At 38.2% G+C, this 27353-nt stretch overlaps 1 protein-coding gene across 1 annotated transcript; it reads left to right on the forward strand.

Moving 5' to 3' along the window:
- The first annotated feature begins 1943 nt into the window (after nt 1–1943).
- Nucleotides 1944–27353, forward strand: gsna (gelsolin a). The gene is given in 18 exon segments (XM_042509880.1): nt 1944–2101; nt 12817–13013; nt 14833–14987; nt 15375–15536; nt 15755–15904; nt 15984–16076; nt 16632–16764; nt 17419–17723; nt 17873–18006; nt 18987–19077; nt 19287–19313; nt 22256–22265; nt 22268–22425; nt 23953–24127; nt 25072–25193; nt 25374–25451; nt 25540–25600; nt 26525–27353. Coding segments are annotated over 17 exon segments (2220 nt in total). The 5' UTR covers nt 1944–2101; nt 12817; the 3' UTR covers nt 26695–27353.

The raw sequence follows: 27353 nt of genomic DNA on the forward strand, positions 1-27353 counted from the left end.
AACCATGGGGATACATAATCTTGGACGCTTGATTGTATGCATGTTTTGGAGACAATCCACTAGTATTTAATAAGATGTTTTTTTGACATGCTGATTGTTACTAAATGTCTCTAAAAAACAAAAATGTCAACCTGTGGAAAAATCAGGAAAAACAGGAATTCAGCTTAAGTTTTGTCCCTTCTGCAATAACAGCCCTGAAAAAACTGACCCTGTTGTGAGCTGGGAAACTGGAAGGGGCAATAAAGCATTCACAAAGATTGTATGTGCTGTCTATATCTGTATATTTCTGCGTTGGACTGACTGTGGCTATAAATCTCCCTCTGGGACAATAAATCTGAATCTACATCATCAAAGTCAGTAAGTTTCACACTCTGGAGACCAAAATGTTCTTAAGATATTTCAGCCTGGATCAAAGTGGTGGACCGACTAAAAGACCTACTGACAAACGTTTCCATCCCTGTGGCTAAAAAGATAAGAAACCATCCACTGTTTGGAAAACTAACAGACTGTTGCAGTTCCTGTAAACTAGTTAAAACACTGTTTTAGGCTGGCAAACAAAGTTAAAACTATCTGCATGGCTGCCAGTAGGGGTTCATGGGAAAATATGTTTTTGTGATTAGGTTGAGCTGTCCAACTCATGTCCAAGTCTCCAGTGTACAGCTCGGCCTGTTGAGGTTTGTCTGACTTCCTGTTGAGCTGAATGCAGCTTGTGTTGCCGTCTGAAACAGCAAAACACAAAAACAAGACTTTCTTGTTGCGACGTTTTCATCCATGACTGAAGCTTTTCAATATGTACATAAATTACAGCTCCCACTTTTAGATTCTGGTTGTAGACAATATACAGTGAGATAGTACCCAAAACTGTAAGGCAGCGTGTGTTTTCTACAAACCTGTTTGTGGAATTGGAAGCATTTTGTCGTGAAGGAAAGTAAAAACACATTTTGCTGCCCTAACGCTACATGTTGTTATCGTGCACTATTATTACCTTTACAGCTCCTCATTATTACCACATATGTTTACACATACACCTTTCTTGCTCAGTCATAAGTGTCATATTAAGTATTTCAGTACCAAGGATTATTACAAATGATCCTGTTACTCTGATTCTGTTAGTGAGTGTGTCTTTTGTCCACTAGAGGGCCTCCAAGATTTGAAAATGTGGGTTACAATATTGTAACGAGCCAATTCGAGATTGTAGGCAGCTTCAGTCACAATTTTCTGACTTTGTTGGCTGGTATTACATATTTAATTCATAATTCCCAAAATACACGTGTTTGCCTTGCAGAGAAACATGGAACTAAGATGCCACCTTGGATGCGTTTAGTTTCACAGTGCAATATTTGAAAATTACGCTGTAATCCTTAAATGTCTTCATTGCAAGAATAGTGCAAAGGCTAGTCTCCTTTTTAAAATAACAAATTTTAACTTCACACACTTTTCCTAATGACTATTACCTTTGACCCTCTAAGAGCACATGGAAAACAGAGCATTCACAGCCAAAGGTGTGCCTGTTAGCATCTGGTGGTAGACCAGGACCAGGCAGGGGCAGTATTGCTCGACATGTACACTCTGTTGGAGACCGGAAGTGCAGACTCAGTCCAGCTTCATTTCACAACCCCTGCAAGAAAAAAAAACACCCTTTTATTCACGTTTGAGTAAAACTGCAACAGTGGTGGTTTGATTCAATGCCATATCACTAACTTTCCAAATATAAAATGTCTAAATAATTTAAAAACTTTCAATGCAGTACAAAAATGCTCACATTTATGACGCACAAAAATGATTATTAGAGCAGGAACTTCACTATGTTAGTTTTATGTTTAGATGGATTAACGTCTGCTAGAGATTAGACAGATTTATATCGACATCAGTGTGCGTGTGCGCGCCCGTGTGTCAGCCGCCCCTCTGCAGGCGGTGCAGCAGGCTCGCCGGGGGAGTGTCATAACGGGGAGTGTCCCGGGCCACAGCCATAAACAGCGGCCCTGCTCTCCGCCGCCCCGCCGACTCGACGCCTCTCTGCTCCCGCTGCAGCTAGAAGCGCTCACCGCGGCTCTCTCAGGTCCACGCCCGTCCGTTACCGATCACAACCTTCCGCCTTCAGGTACGTTAAAACCCCGTCGATGAAACACAACAGCCGGTAGCACAGATTGCAGAAGGTAATATGATGCCTTCATTAGCGCAGCAATGAAATGAACCGTTACTTATGTACTCAGACTGGAACAAAGATTTGGGAAGAAAGAGATCAGAGGATATAGAGAGAAATACCTGGATTTCTCTCTGCATGTTAAAATGGTTTGTTTTAAGTTCTTATTGTCTGTCATTCATAAAAACCTGCTTTTATTGTCAAAAGTGCAACGCGGCTGCTTCCATATATGGACAGACTGTGGAAACCCTGCATGATGACTAAAATCCTGCTGTGTGGTTTCACTTAAACTGGCATCCACAGGCTTCCTCGACCTTTGAAACCTGGGCAAGATGGCTTTATTTCTTTGAAAATCATTGGAAGAAGGCAAAGTGCAACAAAACAAAAAATTCAAAAAATGATAAGAAATAAGATAAAACGAAAAAAAAAGAAAAAAAGAAAAGCATTACTTGGAAATTAGCAAATAAATAAATAAAAATTCAAACCCACAAAAGCTGGCAAGTACAAAAAGAAAATTAAATGACCTGAAAAAAAGTGCTAAAAATATTATTCTGTAAAATAATTTAAAATATATGATTCTCTTAATTATAAATACAGTTTAATTTTACAATTAAAAAAAAATCCTCCCAATGATTATTTTTTATCATTTTTTATTTTTGCAAATTGCAGGACATGTCTTGCCAAATTGCTCATTACCAAGTTTCTCAGGGCTCAAAGCTTTAAAAACTTGTGGCAGGTGTGTAAACACAGCACTGGAAAAATGACAGTCCAGGTTTAAAAGAGTTAAAGTGAGCTCAGGACGCCCTGATGTGATACAAAGTCAAAGGCAACATTTAACATGCTGTTTTTTGCTGCATTTTAGTAAAAGAATACCAATCAGCAGCTGCATAATTATGCTAATCTCTATTTAGAGACATCTTTGGTTGCCATAGAAACCTGTAACCAAATAATGGAACTGTTCACTGAGGAAGTTAGTCACAACATCCTGTTTGTGGTTGAGTCTGTCATACAGTGTAGTTGAAATGTTTGTCTGTGTGTTCTGTAAGAGATACAGACGTGTTAGCCAATCAGAAAGCGCTGTGTCGCACTCAGCTGACAGCCGGACAGAGATTACGGGATGCCTGGACCCACCGGCTGCACTCCAGCCCACCTCAGATTTAGATATAAGCCTCAAACAACTGTGTGCAGGCTTTCTGTCCAAGAGGGCAGGACAGCTGTGGATGTTTGCATGCGAACATATTTTCCATGTAGGTCCCAAAATGTCTTGTTTAGCCTCAAAAGCATGGAGAATATGATGTCGGCAAAAGTTTAGCTTTAAGTTTAAGCCTTCGCTCGCTGTGATGTGTGCAGCTGCTGAAGCCAGAAATCCAAATTTAAAAGACCGTCCTCACACGAAAAATGACAGCATGAGTCTTTAAACTATTTAATTGTAAACATAAGTTATACTTATGTTTTCTGCCAGCACCCTATTGCGGTTATGCAGTCATGGGATGTTTGTCCTCCATGTCCTCGCTCAGTAGCAAAAGCGGAGGTGGCATGACAAAAACAGTGAAAGGGAGGAGGTCGAGTGGATGTTTCGGCGTACACACCCAGTAAACATCGATTTACAGGTCAGAAGACGCCGGGTGTAAAGCTGGAGCTTTCTCAGTTATGTATTAACCATTGTTCCAGCTTTTAAAACACTGTATTTCAGTGTAACGCAGGTCCTAACTACATACTGAAAAAACTCAGAAAATATTGATTTCCTCTTCTAAAGGCAGTCTTTCCATAAGCTTACCCACATATTCTCAGCTGACTAATCTTAACCATTGAGTAGGCAGAAGAGGAAACACTCATGAGTCATGTTTTGGACAGTTAAATGGTCCGTTGTTGGGAGGGGCATTCACAAAAGACTTAAATATGCTCTTCTTAAAGCTTAATATCTTTTAAATTGGACAGCAACTTTCTAAATCTCAACCCAATTGCAAGAATTAATTGGTTTTGTACATTTCTGCCAATCACAGATATGTAGCATTTGTTCATTATTATGTATCGGATATGTTGGAGTGTTATGTTTACGTTTCGACAACACTTTCATTAACATTATATTTAGGCACAAAAACCACTTGGTTACGGTTAGGAAAAGATGTGTTTTGGCCTAAAATACCCTGTTTTGGTGGCACAGTCCAAATGTCTCAGCAAAAAAACAACTGCTTTAAGTGGCACTATCTCCGCTAGAAAAACAGCAACAGGTTGCAACAAAACACCTACATTTAGTGCCTTAAAAAAACACTGGTTATGGTTTGGTAAAGATCATATTGTGGCTTAAAATACCCAGTTTTGGTGACACAATCATTGCTAGAAATGCTGCCAAAATCTCGCTAAAAAACTCCAGGATTTGTTTGTTCATCGCTGTGGTCTGCAGCTTAGCAACCGTCTCACCAAGGCGTCATGCCATTCACCATCTCCTCCACCCCCCAATGAGAGAGTCAGCTGATATACATGTAATCACAACTGCATCGCCTTAGAAACATTGATATGGTATGTAAGAAATGTAACATAGCTGTGGTTTGCAGAAATGTACTATGCAAACATGTTTTTGGGGTGATTGGGCTCCAAAAGTTTTACCAAGACACACACTGGAAGAAATAAAGTTTGCAGTCCAGACCAAACGTTAATATTCAGAGACAGACGGACATTGTATTTGAGGAGAAATGTTTGGGTGACTCTAAAATCGTTACTGTTTAAAAAAAACAATGCCTTGCTTATAAAACACCAGCTTTTGTTGTTTGTTCATCACTGTGGTCTGCAGCTTGTTTTAAGTATTGCTATTCTGACTATAAGGCTTTGTGATACTGATAAATATCACATTATCTATCTGCAGGTGTCAAAGTTAAATCACATCATATTGCATTGTCAATGTCAATCAGAGAAGATGAAACTTTGTGAGAAATACGAGTTTATGTGCTTGATAAGATTAATTCAGTGACTGGTTTTAGCTACACTGTTCCTGAAACATCCCTCTCATATCCTTTAATAACAGTCCATATCTCAAAAGGGCTTATTTACAAAGTCATAAACAGCCATTTTGATTGTCTTAGTCTCACATTGTGTAAACAGATGAAAAGGAAGCTATTAAAGTGTGCTGAGTCTCTGCAGAGTGTTATCTGTCCTGAGCGAGCAGGAGGACAGCTGCACGGCTCTAAAACTCGAGAGGCTGAGAGTGCCATGCAGCGCAGCGGAGAAAATGAGTCATCAAGAATCCCCCTTCCTGAAGGAGGAATCTCTTTTTTTGGGAGAAAAATCAGCATGGAGAGCCATAACTTTAGATTTCACAGATTAAACTATTTTGTGCTTGTTTTTTGAAGTCGGACACCAGCAGACAAATCACAAGGGCTTTAAAATATGCTCATCATATGATTCCACTGTTGCTATCTGCACGGCGGATCAAGTTTTGAGGCCTCAAGCGGAGGCAGACACAAAAGAGAGGCTGGTGAAATGGGGGGATTGAGGAGAAATGTTTGGGTGACTCTAAAATCGTTACTGTTTAAAAAAAACAATGCCTTGCTTATAAAACACCAGCTTTTGTTGTTTGTTCATCACACGAATACCCTCAGCTCTGCAGAGGTGCGGGGAGGCCTGTAGACACCATATGTGTGTCTCCCAGCAGCCTTAAAGAAGAAGCAATAATCATGTGATCTGTTCTATTTAAGCCTGTTGCTGTGTGTGTGTGTGTGTGTGTGTGTGTGTGTGTGTGTGTGTGTGTTGAGTCAAACAAACTACCCCTCCCTGAGTCACCTTATCCAACACAGAGCTGCCAGAAACACTTAATTGTTAATGTTTGTCTAAGTCAGCTGCTGCCATTTATTGTATAAAACTTAGGACAAAAATATTCTAATTTGTAAAAAAAAAAAAAAATAAATTCTCTAACCTCTCTCACTCTTGTTTTATTATCTGCTTTTAGTAAGAGATTTTTTTTTAAAATTCTGGCTCTGATTTTTTGTAGTGAGGTGATTCAGATGCTGCGTATCCCCTCTGATGTTTGCTTTTTCAAGTCAATACGAGTGTCTAACTGTGGGAGAAAAACAGCTTTGATGTGCAGAGACAGACAGTATTTCTCTCCATCACAGGCGAAGAGCACAGCCAGAGGCACTCATATTTATTTAGCGCCACAGAAACAAAGGCCTGCAGAATAAGAAACGATTTTTCAATGGGTGAAAATTTTCAGAGTAAATGTATTCGACTGTTGTTGGATGAAAAGACTACTTAAAAAAAGTAAACTTTTCATGATTTTTCTTGAAAGCGGCTCTGTTTTCACGCAGAGAGCTACGTCTGCAGTGTGTTTTTATCGTGGGGATTAAATGGTTTACACCGCTGCTTTTGTTCTGAAACTTACACTAAGAAGCAATGACTTTACTTCAAGTTACAAAGTGAACAAGGTTCCTTCAGCTTAAGGCAAGCTAGATTTAAGATTTTTTTGATAGCCACTCAGAATGAAATTTAGGACCAATTTCACAAGAACCAAAATTGAAAGAGTTTTGCCCACATGTTTATTATAATGTATATTATTGTTTATAATAATTTTTGTAAAAAAGTTACATTATCTACATAAAGTGTTGAAAAACAAACTTTTTTAGAGTGGAACACATGGAAGACAATAAACATATTATATTATTGTAGTATAATTGATTATGGTATAATTATATAATATTATAATAATTTAAATAATTTGATTTAAACAGCCAAAGTGGGAAATATCTAGAAGCTGTTGGCCGGCTTTCTTGACGATTTCACTCTGCATGTGAATTTCGGCTGCCTGGATTCCCATCATGATTAGTTGAAGAAGAGGAAATAATTTAAATTTAAATTTTTTTTAAATTTTTTTGATTTAAAAAAATGTTACAAAGTATTTTGAGAATTTACAATGCAACATCAGGAAAAATTCACATGTTTATGTCACTTTCCATGTCTGAGTATTTTTTAAGACTTGAACAATTAATTTAAGTAATGTTAATACAAATTAATGCCTTTTTTTAGAATAAAAAAATTGAAAACCTTAAAAGACTTTTCAAGGAGTTTTTCTGCTGCTTTCTGCGCTGGCGTACCAGGTGTCTGTGTCATGACCACAGATTTAGCTGCTAACATGCCTATGTTGCGTTCAGGGATGTGGTTTCAAGTTGAATGTCTCTGCTGTACATCCGCCTCTGTTAACGAGGATCTTCACGCTCATCTCAGATCTCTGCATGTAAGCTGTTTTCACATCGCTGGGTGTGGCACTTTAACTTAATGAATGACTGTATATCAACTCAAGCTGAAGTTACTGATTTATTGTCAGTTGTTTGGGAACATAGTGTTATTGTATTCTCTCACCACTGTTGTGTTAGATGCTTCTCCAAATATTTAGGAAGTAGCAGTGTGGGAGATGTGGTACCTTGTTTACATCTGTATTATTTTAGATATGCAAAACATGTTCCTGTTCAACTTGCTTTTGGTTGGTATGCCAAGCTAGGCTAATCGTTCGCTGGAGCTCCATATTTAACAAACGTTTAAACAAACTAAAAGAGATCAGAATAAATCTTCTCATCTGACTGAGCTATCGCTGTGTTTCCAGTGGCTTTTCAGGCACTAAATGTGGTTGTTTTATAAGCTAGTGACTTGTTGCTGTTTTTGTTCAGGAGATAGTTGCACAAAAAGTTTTTTGTTTTTACTGATAAATGGCTTTTCCAGAGGAGATTGTGGCACAAAAAGTGGTTGTTTTTTTATTGAAACATCACTGCTTTTTCAGTGGGGATTGTGCTTCCAAAACTGGGATTTTTAAGTCAAAACACAATATTTTATGATCCACAACCAAATTGTTTTTGTGCTTAAAAATAACAAAATTTAACCACGGCATCGTTGAAACGTAAAGTGTCAGTGAATCCACAATAAAGTGCAAATGTAACATATCTGTGATTCTGAACACATCTGCTGTTTGCAGAAATGCACAGGTACAATACCAACATTTTTTTCTGGCGATTGGGTTGGATGACAATAACTGGGCACTTTTTCTTTTGCTGACATTTGTGTCGAGACAACATGAACCAATTCCACACCATAACAGATGATATACAGGATATAACGCTACCTATTTACATTTAACATCCTAATATAAAGTGCTTTGGTGTGGCGATATGTACTTTACATTTATCAAAACTGAAAGGGCTGAACTTAGTGGACTGGTATAAGCGCATATAGGCCACTTTACAGACGGTTTCTCACTCACCGTTTTTTAAATTGAAAATAAACATCTCTACAGCACATGACACCTTCTGTTCTCATTTAAAAACAATATGTGCCGGTATTCAAAGTTTCCATATTTCATAATTTCCATGTCCCAAAATATGAACTCTCAGTGTTTCCTTGTAAAAAACCTTCAAATTAATCTGTGGAAACTTTATTCCCCTTAACAAGCTATTTACCTATTGATATCTTTGTTTTTAGGCTTAACAAATCAGGAATCACACACTGATTTCTTGCCTAAGGCTCAGTTTAAACCTCCCTATGTGGCCACAGACGCAACAGATTCGCTGTCTGACTTTTGTAACAATGAAGCTTCTCCACGCTGGAAACTCCTCCAGACTACTTTAGAGCCACTGTAGGAAAATTCAGCTCTCCACATCCTCTGTTAAGTTAGTATAATGATCTCAGAGGAATCGCCCTGCAGCCCCAGTTTCTCTATTTCTGGCCAAACTCCGGAGGCAGGAGATGCAGTGTCATGGGAGTTCAGACGGTTCAGACCTCATATGAACTCCAGCTGTTTAGGCTACGTTTGCGGTGTTGTGACTGCGTCCAATTCATGTAAACTCCAAAGGAGCTAAAGACACCTGTATATATACGTTTCCTTTCCTTACAACGTCAAATATCTATCCAAATAATTAATCTCGGAGACATCTATCAGCCAGCCAGCAAAGTGTCGACACGCGCCCCTTCAAAAATCAGGAAAAATTGGCCGTGAAACTGCTCCTTTCTAAAATGATCCAATTACTTGTCCATGCTGAAACATTTCATATCTAAAAAAAAAAAAGTGCAGTGAGTCCGACTGTTACATAAGAGCAGAAATGGGGAAAAAGGAACCCCACATTTGTTGGCCTGGTTACGTGAATTTGGAGCCACTTCCCTCTTTCAGGGTCAAGAGCGGATTCTTGCCATGTTTGTGGGCAGACGGCCGCCTAGAAGAATGGCCGATTCTTGCTTGAGTGTGGACGTTAGTCATGCAGAGTGAGAGGCAGCTGGTCCAAAACAACATTCCTGTGGAAAACTGGATTCTGTGTTCATTTTGAACTACATGACCTCCAGTTTTTAGGGTTTTTTTTGGAGTACCTGAACTTCAGTTCTTCACAGTTAAGAGGGTTTGAAGGTCTTATAAGGACATCTCGCTTCGATAAAGAGGTAGAATAAAGCACAATCGCAGCGTAAAGGCTCACAGAAACCCTTTTGAGAAACGTCAGGTTCTAATTTGAGAACACTGCCTCACTTCAGAGAAACTGTTTATGCTCTGCGGTGTTTTCTGTGCAGGTAATTAAGTTTGGGCAAGAGTCTGCAGCAAAATCTTAAAGGACACATCTGTTCACGTTTGCATTTTTTATGACGATGATTGCTTCACAGTGTGGACTGTTATCTAACTTCTTGAACATTCAACCGCAACACAGGTGGAAAATTCATTCTGATCTTTTGCATAAATAAAATAAATAATACATTCGAAATAAAAGTCCAAAATTAACATTTTTACTGAAACAAAAGTTCAGAACTGTTCAGAACAAAATGTACTGAAGATGATTTGGGTTGTTTTTATAGCCATGATTTTTTTTTGTTTTACTAGTTATAACTCGTTATAACATACTTAACAAGGTGAACGCATCTTGTATTCACTCTCTTTTAGCTCTGTATGTGGTCTCCACCAACCAAATAATTAAAGTAAGCATCAAACATGTATGCAGCCAGACCTTCTTTCAAATTGTTTTTTCTGTTTTGTCTTTTGTTTGATTCACAATTACTGTCACTGCTGCCTGTATGAATTATTATACAACATATACTTATACTTCTAATTTATTTTATTCTATCTTTTTCCCAGTTTAATGTTAAAAACAACAATTTTAATTCCAAAAAACAGTTGGGTAGTTTAATCTACAATAATACATCAAATGTTTTGAGTTCTTTGTATGCATAAACCTTAATCTGATAAGTAACTAACAATTATAGCTGTGAAACGAATGTAGGCGAATCAAACTATATACAACTTAGATGTTTTGGATTAATGTGTAATGTCCATTTTCAAACATTTTCTATCACTGATCGTACTTACAGTAACAAGTTCCTTTTCATTGTTTAAACTTTGTTAGTTATAAATAGAGCAAATCTGAATCGTAAACAGATTTTGAAAATCTCTGCACAGCACAAAAACCCTACACTGCCATGTGAGATGATCACATCTTTGAAACGATCAAAGATAGACATCTGAAAAATGTCCAAGCCAACAGAATCAGCTGATTGCTTTGTTGTAAATTTGTAAACTGGTGTTCTGCAAACCAGACGCCCATAACAAAGATACTAACAGTATGTCCAACTCCCATCTCAAAAATCACAAACATCCACACATGCTACTCAGAGAGGCCTCTGGGTTGTAATCCAAAGCTGCACAGACACCTACTTGAAACTCTTGAATGGGCGCCACATGTCTTTTACTCTCTCAGATATGGCAGAAGTGTATGGTATGTGTGTGCATCTGTGTCTGTGAATCTGCCTGAGTGGAATAATGTCTGACTTCTGATAAGTCCATTATAGGGCTGTGAAATGTGATGCCGTGTACCATGAGACTGTAGAGATTTGTAAACTGATAGAGATTTTGCTATGTTGTTGTTTTGTTCTGTTTCTATCCCTTTTAAGGATATTATTTTTCAACCTGAACCCTATTTTCCCTTGTTTTTGTGTCTAAGTGACAGTGGCAACGAATTATTGAAATGTTAGTATTGATTGCGAGCGCTGCAGCCACGATGCAGACAGCAACATTAGTTGGCATTTGGGCACTGTAAATTTCCATCCAATAAAGTGCTTTTTAGCCACTGATAAGGTCAGATTGTTATTTTAAGTGTCTGGCATCATTATGGAAAAGATCCTAAAGAGATAGACCTTTTTTTGAAAGAGTGAGATCATTTGTGTTGCACTAAAAACAGCCCCGAAATCACTGTCGCCAAACACACCAGACTTCATTGAAATAAACAGTAATTTTTATCATGGTAAAACAGTTCATTCAAAGTTTACAGAAAAAAATGAAACCCACAAAAAATGTCTTAGTTCATCTTTCCACTGTTCCATCAATCACCGACTTTGGTTTGGTTGAAATTAACCCTCAGTTCACCCTGTTAGATGTGAAAATATGTTGGCTCTATGCACGCTGAAATTGCAGTTTATTTAAATGGAGTCTGGTGGGTTTGATGACAGCAATTTCTGGGCTCTTTCTGGTCAAACAAAAAGGATCTTACTTTATAACAAAAATCTCTATAGGGATCCTTTCATAATGTTTTCAGACAATAGAAATCAGCCTGTCAGTGACAAAAACAAGCACTTTTAGTGGACGTAAATTGAAGATGCACAAATATCCCGAATGGTCGCACTGCAGCCTGTTTTGCAGCTTGTTTAATACTGGACACATTTCAAAAACTGACACAACATCCAGAGTGAAACCTTTAAAGGAGCACTCCACCAGTTTTACTCGACAAAGTTATTTTATAAGTCACAAAGCGAACTGCTGGGGCGGTGAAAACAGTTGCATAATGTTTCTTTGGCCCTAACAAGGCTCGTCAAGTCTGAGAAAATTACATAAGCCATGCCAAAGTTGTATTTATAGTGTTTTACATGTTCTGTTTATTTTTCAATATGCTGAAGATTTTAGGACGCACATTTTTCCCATCTGGTTATTATAGCCTGTTTTACTACTTCTGAGGTGCAGCCCTCTGTCTCAATACTGAACAAATCTCGAAACTGTTGTCTCCATTAGTCACTTAAACATAAAAACATAGGAAAAGAGAGCCCAGGTTAAAAAAATACTATAGTTACTTTTTAAAAGGGCACTCCACCAATTTTACTTTTCAAATTAAGTTTTTTTTAAAACTGTTTTTCGAGATTTGAGGTCTAGATGTTTTCACAAGTCAAGTCTGACTCAAGTCTAATATATATCTACCAAGCCTCGAGCCCAGATATTTCATGGCTGCATGCACATACTGTAGTCATGACGGACTGAGGAACACAGTGTCGAGTTACACACCAGTCTTTTCCTGAGGATAATTACACACAAGGATTCTGTTGCCAGATATGAGTACGTCTGAGTCATAACTGTCAGGACTTCCTCTTCCTGCTCAGTGGAGGAAACACCCTGAGCACAGGGCATCAGTGACTCACCCTGCTGTAGCATTAATATCTAACTATAACCCTAAACTTTATCTTTGTATCCATGGCAACGCCAAGGGAGTGGCTTTCCAAAGCAAGGAGCCCCAGTCTCACTTTTAAAGGTTTTTGCAAAGCTCTACGACTCATATCTCAGCAGTATTTGCTCGCTGATCTGGATCATAAAATCACAGCTGGTTGCCACGGAAACACATGTATATTCAGGCGTACAGAGTAGAAAAGCACTAAATCTCAGGTGTGGGATTTCTCTGCAGGATGGCAGCACAACACCCAGAGTTCGAGCGGGCCGGAAAGGAGCCGGGCCTGCAGGTATGGAGAGTGGAGAACTTTGACCTGGTGCCCGTCCCAAAAAACCTGTACGGCGGATTTTACACCGGAGACGCCTACCTCATACTAAACACCATCAAACAACGCTCCGGAAACCTGCAGTACGACCTCCACTTCTGGCTGGGTGAGTGCACAAGATGCTATATTGTGTTATTATAGAGAAATAAGCAGAGATAAAGCAGAAATAAAAGGAATATCTACTTTAAAATATGTAAAATAAAAAATAAAGAGAGTGTGATTATCTTGGAGATTAAATAGAAGGCAACATTTTTCTTTTTTTGTAATTACTTTCTTTTGTAAATTAAATACAAACTGTGCATACAAAGATGTCTAAAAAGTCAAGTTTACTTTGTCAAAAATAAACAGGAAATTAACTTAATTATGTCATCCAGCCCTTCGTGAAATTGCAAAAAAGCCAAAAACTGTTTAAAAAAAGAGAGAGAGCAACATTTCCAAATCATTTTAAAGCAAACAGAGACTAACCTCTCTGGATCCCCTCTTGCTTTTTTGTGTGCCTGTGACAATTTTCATGTGACGTTTTAAATCTTTGAGGATTAGAAGTCAAAAACAAAAGCCCTCTGTCCTTCAATAGCGAAATAATGGACGTTTATTCACAGACAAAGCTGTGTTTACTGCTGCTGTTGTGTTTTATGTTTCCGTTGCATCTCATCCCGCTCTCTAAGATCAGCCTCTGATATGGTGACAGGCCTTATTTCGTAGGACAGATGTGCTTTGGATCAGTCAAACCTAAAAGGCTTACAATGACACAGTGATTTTCATGGTTGGTTCTCAATGATGTAAAACTTCATAAAGGTACATATGATGTTTTTGTTTCAATAGAGGGGTTTTGTCTAGATCATTTTGCACCAATATTCAGCAAATACAAAATATGTTGTCACTGGTCTACAAAGAATCCAATAAATAGAAAACTGTCCAAAAAAATCCACCACAAGTCGAAGTTTTGGATTCAAAATTGTGCACTTACAAAACAAGTTTCAGTCTTTTTAATTTTTTTTTAAAACAACCAGCACGAGAAAGCTTTGGTGCCGACATTTACTGAGACCACGATGTCAGCATAACTGTGTGTGCCTTTTACAAAATGTTGTGTGCCTTGTTGTGCCTTTTTTGTATAAAACACTTATTCTGAACTTCTTAAATCTTATTCTTACAAATACCATCATATTATAATAAAAAACAAATAACGTTAAAACTAATAAACTCTAAACTAAAACTAACTTGAATAAAATAAAATAGAATAAAACCAAAAAATATTTAAAAAAATAAAATTCAATAAACTTACTGAAACTAAACTGAATTGTAGAAAAAGAAAAGAAAAAGAAAAAAACAACAACAACAATAAAACTTTTATAATTACTCTGAGTCATACATGGTTTTCTCTGGAGAATGACATTAAACGTGCCATTATCACTTTCAGACTGAAATCCAAATAAATGTCAGCGTCTGTATTTTAAGTCAAATTGGTATTTGGACCAGCTGAAAATCAAAAGATCAGCCCTGCAAATGAGTATTGACAGAGGACAGAGTGTCAGACTGGCCAAATTTTTAGGATTTAGTTTGAAGCTAACAGGAAAGCGGGAAGCTGAGTCGCCAGACTTTTCTATTGATTTCATGTACTCTTAGTCAGCTTGATTGATCATGGAAACAGCATTTACCAATAAACAGGATCTGATGTAACGCCCTCACATGCTGATGGACTAATGTGTGCGGGACCAGAAATAGAATAAATGTTGCATGTATAAATGCAGCTGCCGAGATCTGACCCACCGCTGCTCCCACATATCGATCTCCCGACTCAACGAGTCCTCGGTGGGAGAATTCGTCAAACACAGAACGTGTCCCTCTGGGAACATGTTAAGTTTGACTGCTGAGATTAAATAAGGGCCAGATTAACATGGAGTACATCTGCGGTTCCTCTGCTGCAGGTGATCACTGCACCCAGGATGAGAGCGGCTCGGCGGCCATCTTTACTGTCCAAATGGACGACTTTCTGGGGGGAAAACCCATCCAGTACCGCGAGGTGCAGGGACACGAGTCCAAAACCTTTCTGGGCTACTTCAAGTCCGGAATCAAGTACATGGTAAGATGACATGTTTATTGCTGCAAAAAATGCTCACATACTGAAAAATAATAAAAGTGTTGAATTTAATTATTTGTTCAGTGTACAAGGAATATACTTTGTTTTGGTGTATTTTATATTTGGAATCATTTATATGTAATGTTAAATGTGATTTTTGCCTGTTTTTGGACATTTTTAAGGTTCTTTCATCATATTTTAAATCATATACTTTGTCATTCTGCACCTAAAAAGTTAAAAATCCAATCTGTTTTGGCATCATTATTTTGTTCATCAAGAGTCAAAATTTCTCAACATCCATTTAAAAAAATCCATATTTTGTTTTATCTAATTTTGTTGAGGTTGAAGCCACTTTTCTTACAGACGGGTATTTTCATTCTTACCTTCCAGAAAGGGGGCGTGGCGTCTGGTTTCAAGCACGTCGTCACCAACGAGGTGGTCATGCAGCGGGTGCTTCAGGTCAAAGGTCGCCGTAGTGTCCGGGCGACAGAGGTGGCGGTCAACTGGGACAGCTTCAACCAGGGAGACTGCTTCATCCTGGACCTGGGCGCTGTGAGTCCCGCTGAGCACTGATCGATACTATAGATAAAAATAATAATATGACATGATTGTCAATATGACAGCAAAGCACATACACGACATGAGCAAAAGTACAAATGTTGCATTTGTTTAGCAAATAGAAGCTAAGTATTATGGGAAAACTGGTTTTGTAAAACACAAAATGTTCCAGTGTTTTCACCTGCTTTTCAATCTGCTTTTTTGCTGCACAGGAGATTTACCAGTGGTGCGGCTCCCAGAGCAACCGCTTTGAGAAGCTGAAGGCTACCCAGGTTGCCAAGGGTATCCGTGACAACGAGCGCAGTGGGAGGGCCAAAGTCTATGTCTGCGAGGAGGGGATGGAGAGAGAGAAGATGTTAGAGGTGAGATCAGTGATTTATGACGACAACTTTAGTCTCAAACTGACCTTTGTGTTAAATAAACAGCTGCTTGTGTGCTCAGGTTTTAGGTCCGAAACCAGATCTGCCCGTCGGAGATAATGATGCTGACATAAAAGCCGACGCTTCAAACAGGAAGAGGGCCAAACTGTACAAGGTGAGAGAAGCTGTCTTCTTCTCCTTAATGTCTCTTGTTAGAATTATTTTCATTATTTTTCAGATTTAATTTCAAATTAAAATCTTTAATTTATCTGTTTTTATCTTATCTTGTCAGATCAGGGCAAAAATTCAATTCTACTTCATTACCATTAGACCTCCAACAATGAAACGTAGCCTTGTACTAGTCAATTCATAAATGTAGTTTAAAAGATTGAAACATAGTTAAAAAAAAGAAATAAATAAAAAATTGCATAATGCAACATGCTAGAAATAAACATATCAGCAACTTCCAGGTTGTATTTCTAAATGTCAGTGACTGCAGCTGATATTAAAGGAGCTGTGCGCCACATTTGGAGCATGTGTATGATATGTCGTGTGCGGTAGGATTGATTACACATTTGTTTGTTCTCAACATGACGGTGGCTGAGCAGGTGGCTGAAAAGTCCAGGAGGATGCGGTGCAGCCTCAGCAAACTTTTTTCTCTTAGATTGCTAATTCTCAGAAATAAATAACACCTCATGCCTCTCACCAACCTCTCTCCTCCTTCCTGCAGGTGTCCAATGCCAGTGGAGACATGACCATCGCCCTGGTGGCAGCAGAGAACCCGTTCGCCCAGAGCGCCCTGGATTCTGGCGACTGCTTCATTCTGGACCACGGCTCCGATGGCAAGATTTTCGTCTGGAAAGGTCAGTGCAGCATGTTATTCATTTAGCAGAGGTGTTTCCTCAAAGCTGGAAACATTATACCTCTGCTGAATAGAGATTGTGCGATCGTTTCTTAGACGTCATGGCGAGCTTCAGTTCAGCTGAATTACTTTTATCAAAGGTGTCAGAAAAACTAGTAACAGTATATTTTATGTAAAGTGTGGACCTACAGAGCGCTGCGAGACTGACATCCTCAGTGAGCATCACCCTGGTGCCCTTAACAAAAAGCCAATTTGATTAAAAGAAAGCCTTAAAATTAAACTTAAAATTGAATTAAAATACATATATTGCTTTTTTCTATTTTTATATATATTTTTTACATATATTCTCACTTGATTTAATCATTTTTGGAACTATTTGTTGGTAGTAGTTAGTTGTTTAACAAACATAGGTAATGTTATTTTATTACTCTAGATATTTGGTTTATTAAGATTAGATTTTAATGGTGTTTTCTTTTGCTAATTGTTTGTGTAGTTTAATAATAAAAATCAGACTAGCTTGTTTTTAGTCAAATAATTAAATCAGAAGAACGGCAATAACTTTGACCTTTTTCAGTGGCCCTTTGATTGTTTGATTTAAGTTAAATTTTTTAATGTTTAATTGTTCCCTCCGCTATCGTTTCTCTTGCTTTTGCAGGCAAGGACGCCAACATGGACGAGCGCAAGGAAGCGATGAAAGCAGCGGACGAGTTCATCAAGAAGATGGGTTACCCCAAACACACTCAGGTGCAGATCCTGCCCGAGATGGGCGAGACGCCGCTCTTCAAGCAGTTCTTCAAAAACTGGCGGGACAAAGATCAGACAGTGGGCATGGGCGTGGCCTACATCGCCAACAGCATCGCCAAGATCGAGAAGGTGGCCTTCGACGCAGCCAGCCTGCACGACTCCCCCGCCATGGCCGCCCAACACGGCATGGTGGATGACGGCAGCGGAGAGAAACAGGTGAGAGGACGGAGGCTGGACATGTGAAATCCACAGCATGCTAAGTGTGAATGAGAAATTTTGTGGATATTATGTGACGTATTAATGTAATATTTACATGTTTTGCAGTAAATAGAACAATTGTCCCTAACTGTTTTATCTCTTGACAGATCTGGCGTATTGAAGGTAATGAGAAAGTGCCGGTGGATCCGTCCACACACGGACAGTTCTACGGAGGAGACAGCTACATCATCCTTTATAACTACAGTCACGGAGGACGCCAGGGACACATCATCTACATGTGGTGAGAATAACTATCAGTTTCCGGTCATAACTGCTTGAAATACAAAGTTGAGTGGCACTGAATTATAACAGCATAATGCCTGAACCATGTGAAAGCTGTCAATCAGAGATTTTACCCTTTAAATCTGCTTAAACTGTCAGTATGGGACGTAGGATTGAAGAGGGATTTAATAATTGCGTCAGAACTTAGTGTTAGAAATGTGCTATTTTTGTAACAAAAATCATTGTGTATATCAAAGATATTAAACATGACTGAATGTGAAAGGGACCCTCAAGAGATTTTGACCACTTGTAGCGCTAAGAAGCAAAGCACCAACGTAAACAGGCAGAATAGACGAAGACCGCAAACATGAATGTAAACAATGCAGGTTTAAAAAAAAAAACCACTATGAGTTTTAGTGAAAACACAAACACATTCACACTCAGACGCTTGGTCAGCGGCCCCACACGCCAAACTATGATGCTCCAGATACCTTCCTGTGTCAGTTTTGCACACTCTGGGTTGGCATGTCAATTTATGCTCATTACATGAATTGTGTCTTCTCAAAATATTTGTACAGTTTTTGGTTGTTAAATGAATACAGTCACTTTTTAAAATAAACTGAGAATATACGTTAAAAAAAACAGGGATTTGAGATTCACTTCCTGGGATTAAAACAACAAAAGTACGTGCAGCCTTTCTTACTCTTCATACTACAGCAGCATTCGAAATGTACAATAATCTCTAAAATATGTGAATTATATCGTTAGAAATAAAATATCCAAATATTTGATCTTACACAATGTTAAAATACTTGTTATAATTCTAAATATCAGTGATTATAGAGACTGTCTTTTGATGTAGTCGATTTCCACGTATTGGTTACTGCTAATAACATTTAGACTTTTAAGCATTTTTATGATCGACATGTATTTTACCTTGAAAGGAGCCCAGTCTGATTCTGTTCAGTGTAATGACGATGCGTCCACGTTGTCTTTCAGGCAGGGAGGTGACTCCAGTCAGGATGAAATCGGGACCTGTGCGATCCTCGGCTCCCAGCTGGATGACGAGCTCGGCGGTGGTCCTGTGCAGGTAAAAAACACACGGCTCCGTTAGTGTCTCTTTGTTTGTATTCATCTCATCTGTCATGTTATTAAAGTCTCTGCTGTCCTCTGGCTTACTCAGCGCAGTCACCTCCCCTCTGACCTTTATATCCTCTCACTGTTTCTCCTCTCCCCGATGGTTTCCCCTCTGCTGCTGCTTCTGTCCTCCTTGGTTTCCATCCTTTTCTATGTCTTCAGGTTGCTGGTGCTCGTATAACCACTCAGGTATTTTCACTCCCTTTGCAGCTCCTCATCCATATTGAAAATCCACCCAAAATGACTCATATGATTTTGTCCAGAGCCAGTGACAAATGAAGCCATATATTCCTCTTTTCTCACAGAAAGATCTTAATTTTGAGGGCTGTTGCCTTTTTTTTGTTGGTCCCTTTAAGACTAAATCAATGTGATAATGAGGACATAAACAGGACATGCCGATGTGGACGTTCGTGGGAGGTTCCCTCCTCCTCTGTCACCAACTCTGTCCGCTGCACATAAACAACAGCCCTGTTTCCAAACCACGACGCTGACCTGATGTTAGAGCAACATCGTGGTGACTTAACCCGTCAATAAGTGCTGATGTTAGAGTTCGGAAATAATTTGAAGGTTTGAGTAGTTTAGTCCTGGTTCTACACTCATGTGGGTCTTTATTCATTTCTGTGTTCTGCATTCACACTTCACTCCTCATTTGTGTCTCCACTTTGCATGCACAACCTTCATGTTCATGGTGTGTGTGTGTGTGTGTGTGTGTGTGTGTGTGTGTGTGTGTGTGTGCGCTGTGGCATGTGTGTGTCTTAAAGGATAGAGGACGACTTGAGCTCTGGATGATACTCACTTGATGTGCCTGACTCAAACTGCTGAAGCCTCATCTTTAGTTTTAGCTAAACTTTGGATATTTTCATACAGAATGATCTTCACCTGTGTGTGTTAAATTTATCCTGTGTGGAAACATCTGCAGATGTCAGATTGTGCAGATGTTTCCGTGCTCTCACTGTTAAAATAGAGAACAGCTGTCTTGCATGCGTTTTGTCACAGTTTGTCAAACTTAACTTGATTTTAAAGGAGTAGTTCTGATCTCTTGAAGTGGGGTTAAATGAGGTATTTATCTACAGTCAGTGTATTATATAAAGTAGATGATGGTCAGCACATTCCCAGTTTGAAGAGGCAGGCAGAAGTGCTGACATAGAAGCCGAGCGACGAACAGCAAAACGTATTTTAGCCACCTGAAAAAGTCCCATCTAAAAAAATATATCTATCATTTTAAGTGACGCTATATTTAGATTATTTTCACCACTTCACCTTAGTGTCAGACAGACGTTTTTCACACAGGGAAGTTATTGACGGCTTCAGTTCCTCATCTACGCTCTAATCAAAGAAACCAGACATTTTAATTTCAAATAATGTTTAACCCTTTCAAACCTTGTTCTTCATTAGCCTTTCAGATCTTTAAACCTTTAAGGCGAAGGACAAATGTCTAGGTAAAAAGTAAAAAACTTGGAAAAAACTACATTTATAATGATAATAATTACATATTTACAAAATTATGTTAATTTTTAAAGGACTTTTTCAAGTCTAGTTTTCATTTTGTTTTCATGTTTTTTGCTTTGTTTTGTTTGTTACAAATTTTCAGGTTCTTGTACTTTTGACTAATTTCTTATTTTAGGGTAATGTCATCTTTCACTGATCATTGCTTTCGTCCCATGTTTTTGGAGAGAAATCAAGCCCACTCTCTCAGGTTTCAAAGGGTTAAGTACTGTTTCTCAGTGGAGTCTGGCTTTGAAGAGAGCAATATAACAGTTTCAGTTCCCCATCGTAAATCGCTGTCTGACATCAAGGTAAACCATTGCACACAGTCTCAATTTAGTGTAAACTTGTAATTTGTATTTTTATTTCTTTTTTGTGTTTTTTTTGGGTGGCTGAAATACTTTTTGTTGCTAACTCGTCTACAGCAGCACGTTGATGTGCATCTGTGTCGAAACTCATGCCGGCTTCCCCAAACTGTTGGCGTGCTGGCTGATATCTAACATATGTGATACACTGACTATGGAGAAGTATCTCATGCAGACCCACCTCAAAAGATGTGAATTATCCCTTTAATTTATCCGTCTGGCTGGGTATTGTATAAATATAATATATAATATAATATATCGTATAAATGATTTTTGATCTTAGCTATGATAATAACACTGAAATGATACTTTGAGGAATGTAGACGGGTTTTACTAAAATGCCCACTTTTCATTAACAAAACATCAAACAAAATAAATCCCAATAAATATCCAAGCGCAAGAAATTTCCCCATTAAAATCAGTTTATATTGAAGAATTAGAGAGATAAATATACAAGACAATAAATCTGACAAAAAAATTGACAGCTTTGATACTTTGTGGTACAGTGGCAGCTACATGTTGAGGTTCAGTATTCAGAGAAAAACAGACAATATTGCCCCAAAACAGGAAGTTATATCAGTAATACCAACATGCAACAAAAGACAAATATCACATTGAAGCAGAACAGAGGCAAACACTAAAGTGTGACAGTTTTGTGTACTCAAACTTAGATATTTTTCTCTGTGTGCTCTGGTCTGATAGTCTCTGGAGTTAGAGGCTGAAGCGAGGCTTTGTGACAGAGATTGTTTCTGAGTGCAGGATATGCAAACCTTTTAGCAGCCAAAACAAGGAATCTGTCAACTGGAGGTGTACAAATGTGGATGACAATTTGTACTCACACTAATGATTATTTGTACTTCCTCCATTCTCTTATGTAAACTCTGGATTAGAATAATTTGCTGTGATGACTGCTTTCGGAGAAGAGCTGACAGACAGAAGTGTTTATGAGTAAAAGCTGCAGACCAGACTCATAACAGTGTGTTAGACGTAACCTGCGTCATCTCTCAATGTGCTAACTGCACAAACCCTGACTCTCACCGCTTTGTGGCACAGACAGTGAAAACGTGGCACGGCTCCGTGCTGCCATCTTGTGTGTGCGGTCGGGATTGCAGCAGACATGTTTCACATACTGTTGATGCAACAAGGGAGGATCTGTCTGATGTGATTTGTTTGCACCACTTTGGGATAATTCACATTATCGAAACGCATGAGGCATTTTGAAGAACCTAAAAACGCTACCTCATCATTCTTGAGTTTTAATTTTTGCCGTTTGTGTGGCAGGTGAGAGTGGTGCAGGCAAAGAGCCGGCCCACCTGATGAGTCTGTTTGGAGGTCAGCCCATGGTGGTGTACAAGGGAGGAACGTCCAGAGAAGGAGGTCAGTCCGCTCCTGCAGAGACTCGACTCTTCCAGGTGCGCTCCAACTCTGCAGGACACACCCGAGCTGTGGAGGTAAGAGAGCAAACTTCAGTCTCTTTAGTTTTATTATTGCATAGGGTAAAATAAAGCAAAAGCAAAAAAAAAATGCTGTAACACCTGAAAATAGCTTGAAAAAAACAACACAAGGGCTTGTGAAAGGACACCACCTTACATTGTAATTAAAGACAGCTTATGTGCTCATCACCAAGGACAAATATTTTTAAAAATATGTTAAAAAAAAACCCAAAACATAGTCCAAATTTAAACAAGGGAAATAAAGTAGATAAAAATATGTAGATAAAATACAATTCCCAAATAGTAAAAATGTCATTTGCTTTTTAACTTTAACACTGAGGCAGGTTATTTTAAAAGTTAATATGATGATATTCAAAGTTTTTCTTACTGTTAACGAATGATGGAAAGACCAAATTCAACAATGAATTGATCTAAGTGACAAGTATTGTGTGTATCCAAAGCCACATATTTCATATTCATACATGCTCCAGTACTGAAGCATCATGAATTTACATGAGAAAAAAAGTCTGCTCTGTTTATCCGAAGTAACAAGATTATTATCTTGAAATTCTGAGAGAAGCTTTTATGGAAAAATCTGCTCTTCTTCTACTGAAATAATAAGATTATCATGTCAATTCAGGAAAACAAAGCAGATATTTTTAAACAATAACCTCATTATCTCAGACTAACAGAGCAAATTTTTTCCCGAGAAAACTTTTCTTAGAACTTTGAGATAAAAATCTGATTTATTTAGAAGAGCAGGGCCATTTTTTTTAAATACAGAAATACAACATTGATCCCTCATGAGAAATGGCAACAGTCGCTCTGATATGTAAAATGTGCATTATACTAAGTATGTAAAGTATGTAAAAAATGTTTTCTTTCAGTTTTTTTCATTCTTAATAAATTTAAAATATATGTATTATGCTAAATATATAATAATCTATAATATTTATCTAATCTAATCTAATATAATGTAATATAATATAATATAATATAATATAAAAAACGATTTTCAAAAATGTGCATTATGCTACAATGTACTAAATAAATAAAGTCTTGCTGTCCTCTGGCTAAAAAATTAAAAAATAAAAAGAGATATGTACAATATGTGTTATATATACATGCAAGAGTGGTGTAACTCAGAGTTAATTCAGATACTGAAAATATTGCGCTGCAGGAGTTGAATTATTGTTCCGCTTATTATACAGTTAAGAAAGTGAGAAAATGAGCAGAAGAAATTGCTGTTGGAAGACACACTGAAATGGACTAATGCATTCATTTTTTTTTTTTTTTTGGTTTTTGCATGGGATTGTTTGAACAATAAGAAGAAATATAGAATAACACCAGACCAATTCAAATTGGTTGATTTTTTTTTTTAACCATTACAACCATGGATGGTCCACAATAAGGTCCTAATACAAATCCAGTGTCACCAAAAAAAGAAGAAAAATAATAGAAAGATAAAAATCAGGTTCTCTACAGTTGATTTAGGGGAAATTTAAATCAAAATGCATTTGTTCTCCTGTCTTCACCTCCATGCAGCTCGATGCATCGTCATCCAACCTGAACTCCAACGACGCTTTTATTCTGGTGACCCCCGGAGGCTCCTTCATGTGGGTGGGCGTGGGTGCCAGTGACACAGAGAAGCAGGGAGCTCAGCAGCTGTGTGACATCCTGGGAGTTTCGGCCTCTGAGCTGTCTGAGGGAGGAGAGACTGGTGAGAAACACGATGCACACAGAATAACTTCTCTCTTTTTCTTGTGCTTTTGAGTCGAACTAAAACCCAATAGCAGTTACGGCACCCCTGTGTCGGCTACAAACTGCGGTCAAGCTGTTAAAATGGTGCTTTAATGTGAAGCTAAATAGCTTTTCAGCTAAGTGCTTGTGTTCATCTTTAAAGCAAAGCAGAGTTGATTGCATCAGCCCCTTAGATGTTATCAGTGATCTCGTGATTTGCTTTCAAGGCTCAAGGAGAAACTGGAATCTCTGAACAATTTCAAACAGAAAACCTCGGGCTAAAACAAAACAGAGTCAATTTTTCATAAACACTCTGCTTTTAAAGGCTGGCCTCAGTCGAGGGCTGCTGGAGACAACGGAACAGAAATTCAGCATTTTATTTCTTTGAGTTTTGGCTGATAGTTTCTAATCTTTCCTATTCAAAATTTACTCATTATGAAGACACATGTCGGATTTGTCACAGGGAAAGTGACGTGTAAAAGACATGATTCATACTGATCGAAAAGCAATGATTTTTTCGTATCTTTAAAGGGACAGTTCACTGCAAAATATAAAATACATATTGTTCCACTTATCTGTCGTGCTATTTATCAGTCTCGATTTTTTTAGTGTAAGTTGCAGAGCCTTGGAGATATCGGCCGTAGAAATTTAAAAAATTCTGTTTTTTGATTTGGGGTTGAACTGCCCCTTTTAACACTCTTAACCCTTTTACACTTATTCACTTATTTTGTACTTTTATTTTGTAAAAATCCTAATGTTTTAATTCATACATGGTTATTATACCATTATTGATAATACTTCTGAAATACCGTCATATTTGTATACAGTAAAACATTTATCACACCATAAAAAAATACCCTTGTGTCAAGCAACTGCTTTAAGCCCTTTAGGTGTTTACATGCTCTTTTCCTGTAATAACTACAGATCAGTTCTGGGAGGCTCTGGGAGGAAAGACAGAATATCGTACTTCTACCAGACTCAAAGACAAGATGGACGCCCACCCTCCCAGACTCTTCGCCTGCTCCAATAAGACTGGAAACTTCATCGTAAGTCTTTGGTTTGCTCTGCTGCTGCGCTCATTACACAGAAGTAAACCCTTCTGCTTGCAAACAGTTGGGGTTTGAAATAAACACTGCAAAGTCCTTGAGAACTTTCCCGAAATAATGTCCTGGCACTTCGGATAATCCGCAGAACTCACAGTTCCACTTAATCCTTCTCCTTTTCAGATTGAGGAGGTTCCCGGGGAGATGACCCAGGACGACCTCGCCACTGATGATGTCATGATCCTGGACACCTGGGAGCAGGTAAAGAAAACGTAGTTTTAGACGCGTTATACAGATTCTGAGCCACTGTGATGAAAGAACAAATATTTATAAAACTTCCCATTTTTAGGTGTTTGTCTGGATCGGAAACGAAGCCCAAGAGGAGGAGAAGACCGAAGCCATGGCATCTGGTAAGGACATCTGGGGGACAAAAGCTAAAAATATTATCAAGATATGATATCTAAATATGTGGCACTTCAACAAATACTTCACCCCCATGAATGACAACCAGTTAATCACCCCGTGTTACTTTAAATTCATAAAGAAAACTTTTTTTCTCGCATTTTGCCACAGCGAACAAAGAATCCTAAAAATGAGAAAATTCTTGATGAATTGCGTACGACTGGATAATTAAGATGTGAATTATACAACACGGGTTGTGCTAGAGTTTGTAAACATATATTTTGAGATTTTTTTGCCTTTTTGACTTCAATTCATCAACAAATTTCTCCTTTTTTTGGATTCTTCATTTACCAGAGTGTGTGTGAAAAAATCAAGTTTCAGAGTGACTAACTGATATGCAAAAGGTCATTTGGAGGGTGAAATAAGAGCTCGAATCACATCGACCTGTGGAGTAATAGGAGTAAAAAGGGGAAAAGCCGTTGAAATTTTCCTCCATGTTTTTTTCTAATACCAAAACACTCTTTGGCATCCTAAACTGACGTCTCCATTATAGTTAAACAATATACATATATTTTTTTTACCCATTAAACTTAAAGATTTTGCTTATTCAAAATAAAAAAACCCACTTCATGTCATACTTAAATTATGTACATTAAAAAACACTTAATGCACTGCAAAAACGTTTTTTTTAATTTTTGATAACTAAATCTAGTTTTGTTTTATTTAAGATAATCTTCTCAAACACCATTTGTACATTTGATTATTAAACTTGTTTCAAAGTAACTTATTTAGATAAATACATTTCAGTACAATCCTATTTTGATTCCCTTTCTCTTGGGGTTGAAGCTCATACAAATTATGCTGCTCTGCAATTTTTATTAAATTTTATTCTATGACTAACACTAATTCAAGCTTTTCCTTTTCTTCCTCAGCGGTCCGTTATATCGAGACAGATCCGGCCAACAGAGACAGCCGGACGCCCATCGTCAAGATCAAGCAGGGCTTCGAGCCGCCCACATTCACTGGCTGGTTCCTGGGCTGGGACCACGAGTACTGGACCAGCGACCCCCTGGAGCGCGCTATGGCTGATCTGGAGATCTGAGATCTCACCTGAACCCCCCCCCCGACCTTTGACCCTACTGCTCCGCTTCATTGCATTGATCTCCAGTCATAAGACTTTTTTAGCTGCCAATCCTCTCCAAAAACTTTTTTACTTTTGTTGTGTTTGTGAGGGATACAGATCGATGAGGATGTGTTTTAACTTAGTCTCGACCTATAGCAATAGAGCTGAAACAGATAGCTTCCTGTAGGGTTTGCACTAAATGCACTCTGCTGCTTTTGTTCAAGCCGGTTTCTCACTTTTATTTTATATTTTGACAGTAAAACCTGTTCACTAGTGAAAGGTCTTGGTGTGCTGCAACATCAGAAATCTCACTGCCAAGAAAACACAGCTTATAAAAGCAATACAACCGATGCCTTAATGTTGTTTCCTCTAGTTTACAGTAAACCTGCTGTTTTTTTAAAGGTACTGTTCCACTTTCAGGATGCCTTTTTAGACAAGTTGTTTGCACCTTCAGTTTAGTAGCCTCTTATATTTATTGTTTTATAATTGCCAGATTGAAGCCCAGGAAAGCTAGTGTGATGCTGCAACTTTAAATGGGAAACTGACGCTTTGCTGCTTTACAAACTGCTCTTCTGTGACACTTTCAAAGGTTTCCCTAAGCCTTGTTATTATTTCAATAAAACCAAATCAAAAGAAAA

This window comes from Plectropomus leopardus, chromosome 20, assembly GCF_008729295.1.
Source record: "Plectropomus leopardus isolate mb chromosome 20, YSFRI_Pleo_2.0, whole genome shotgun sequence".
Lineage (NCBI taxonomy): Eukaryota > Metazoa > Chordata > Actinopteri > Perciformes > Serranidae > Plectropomus > Plectropomus leopardus.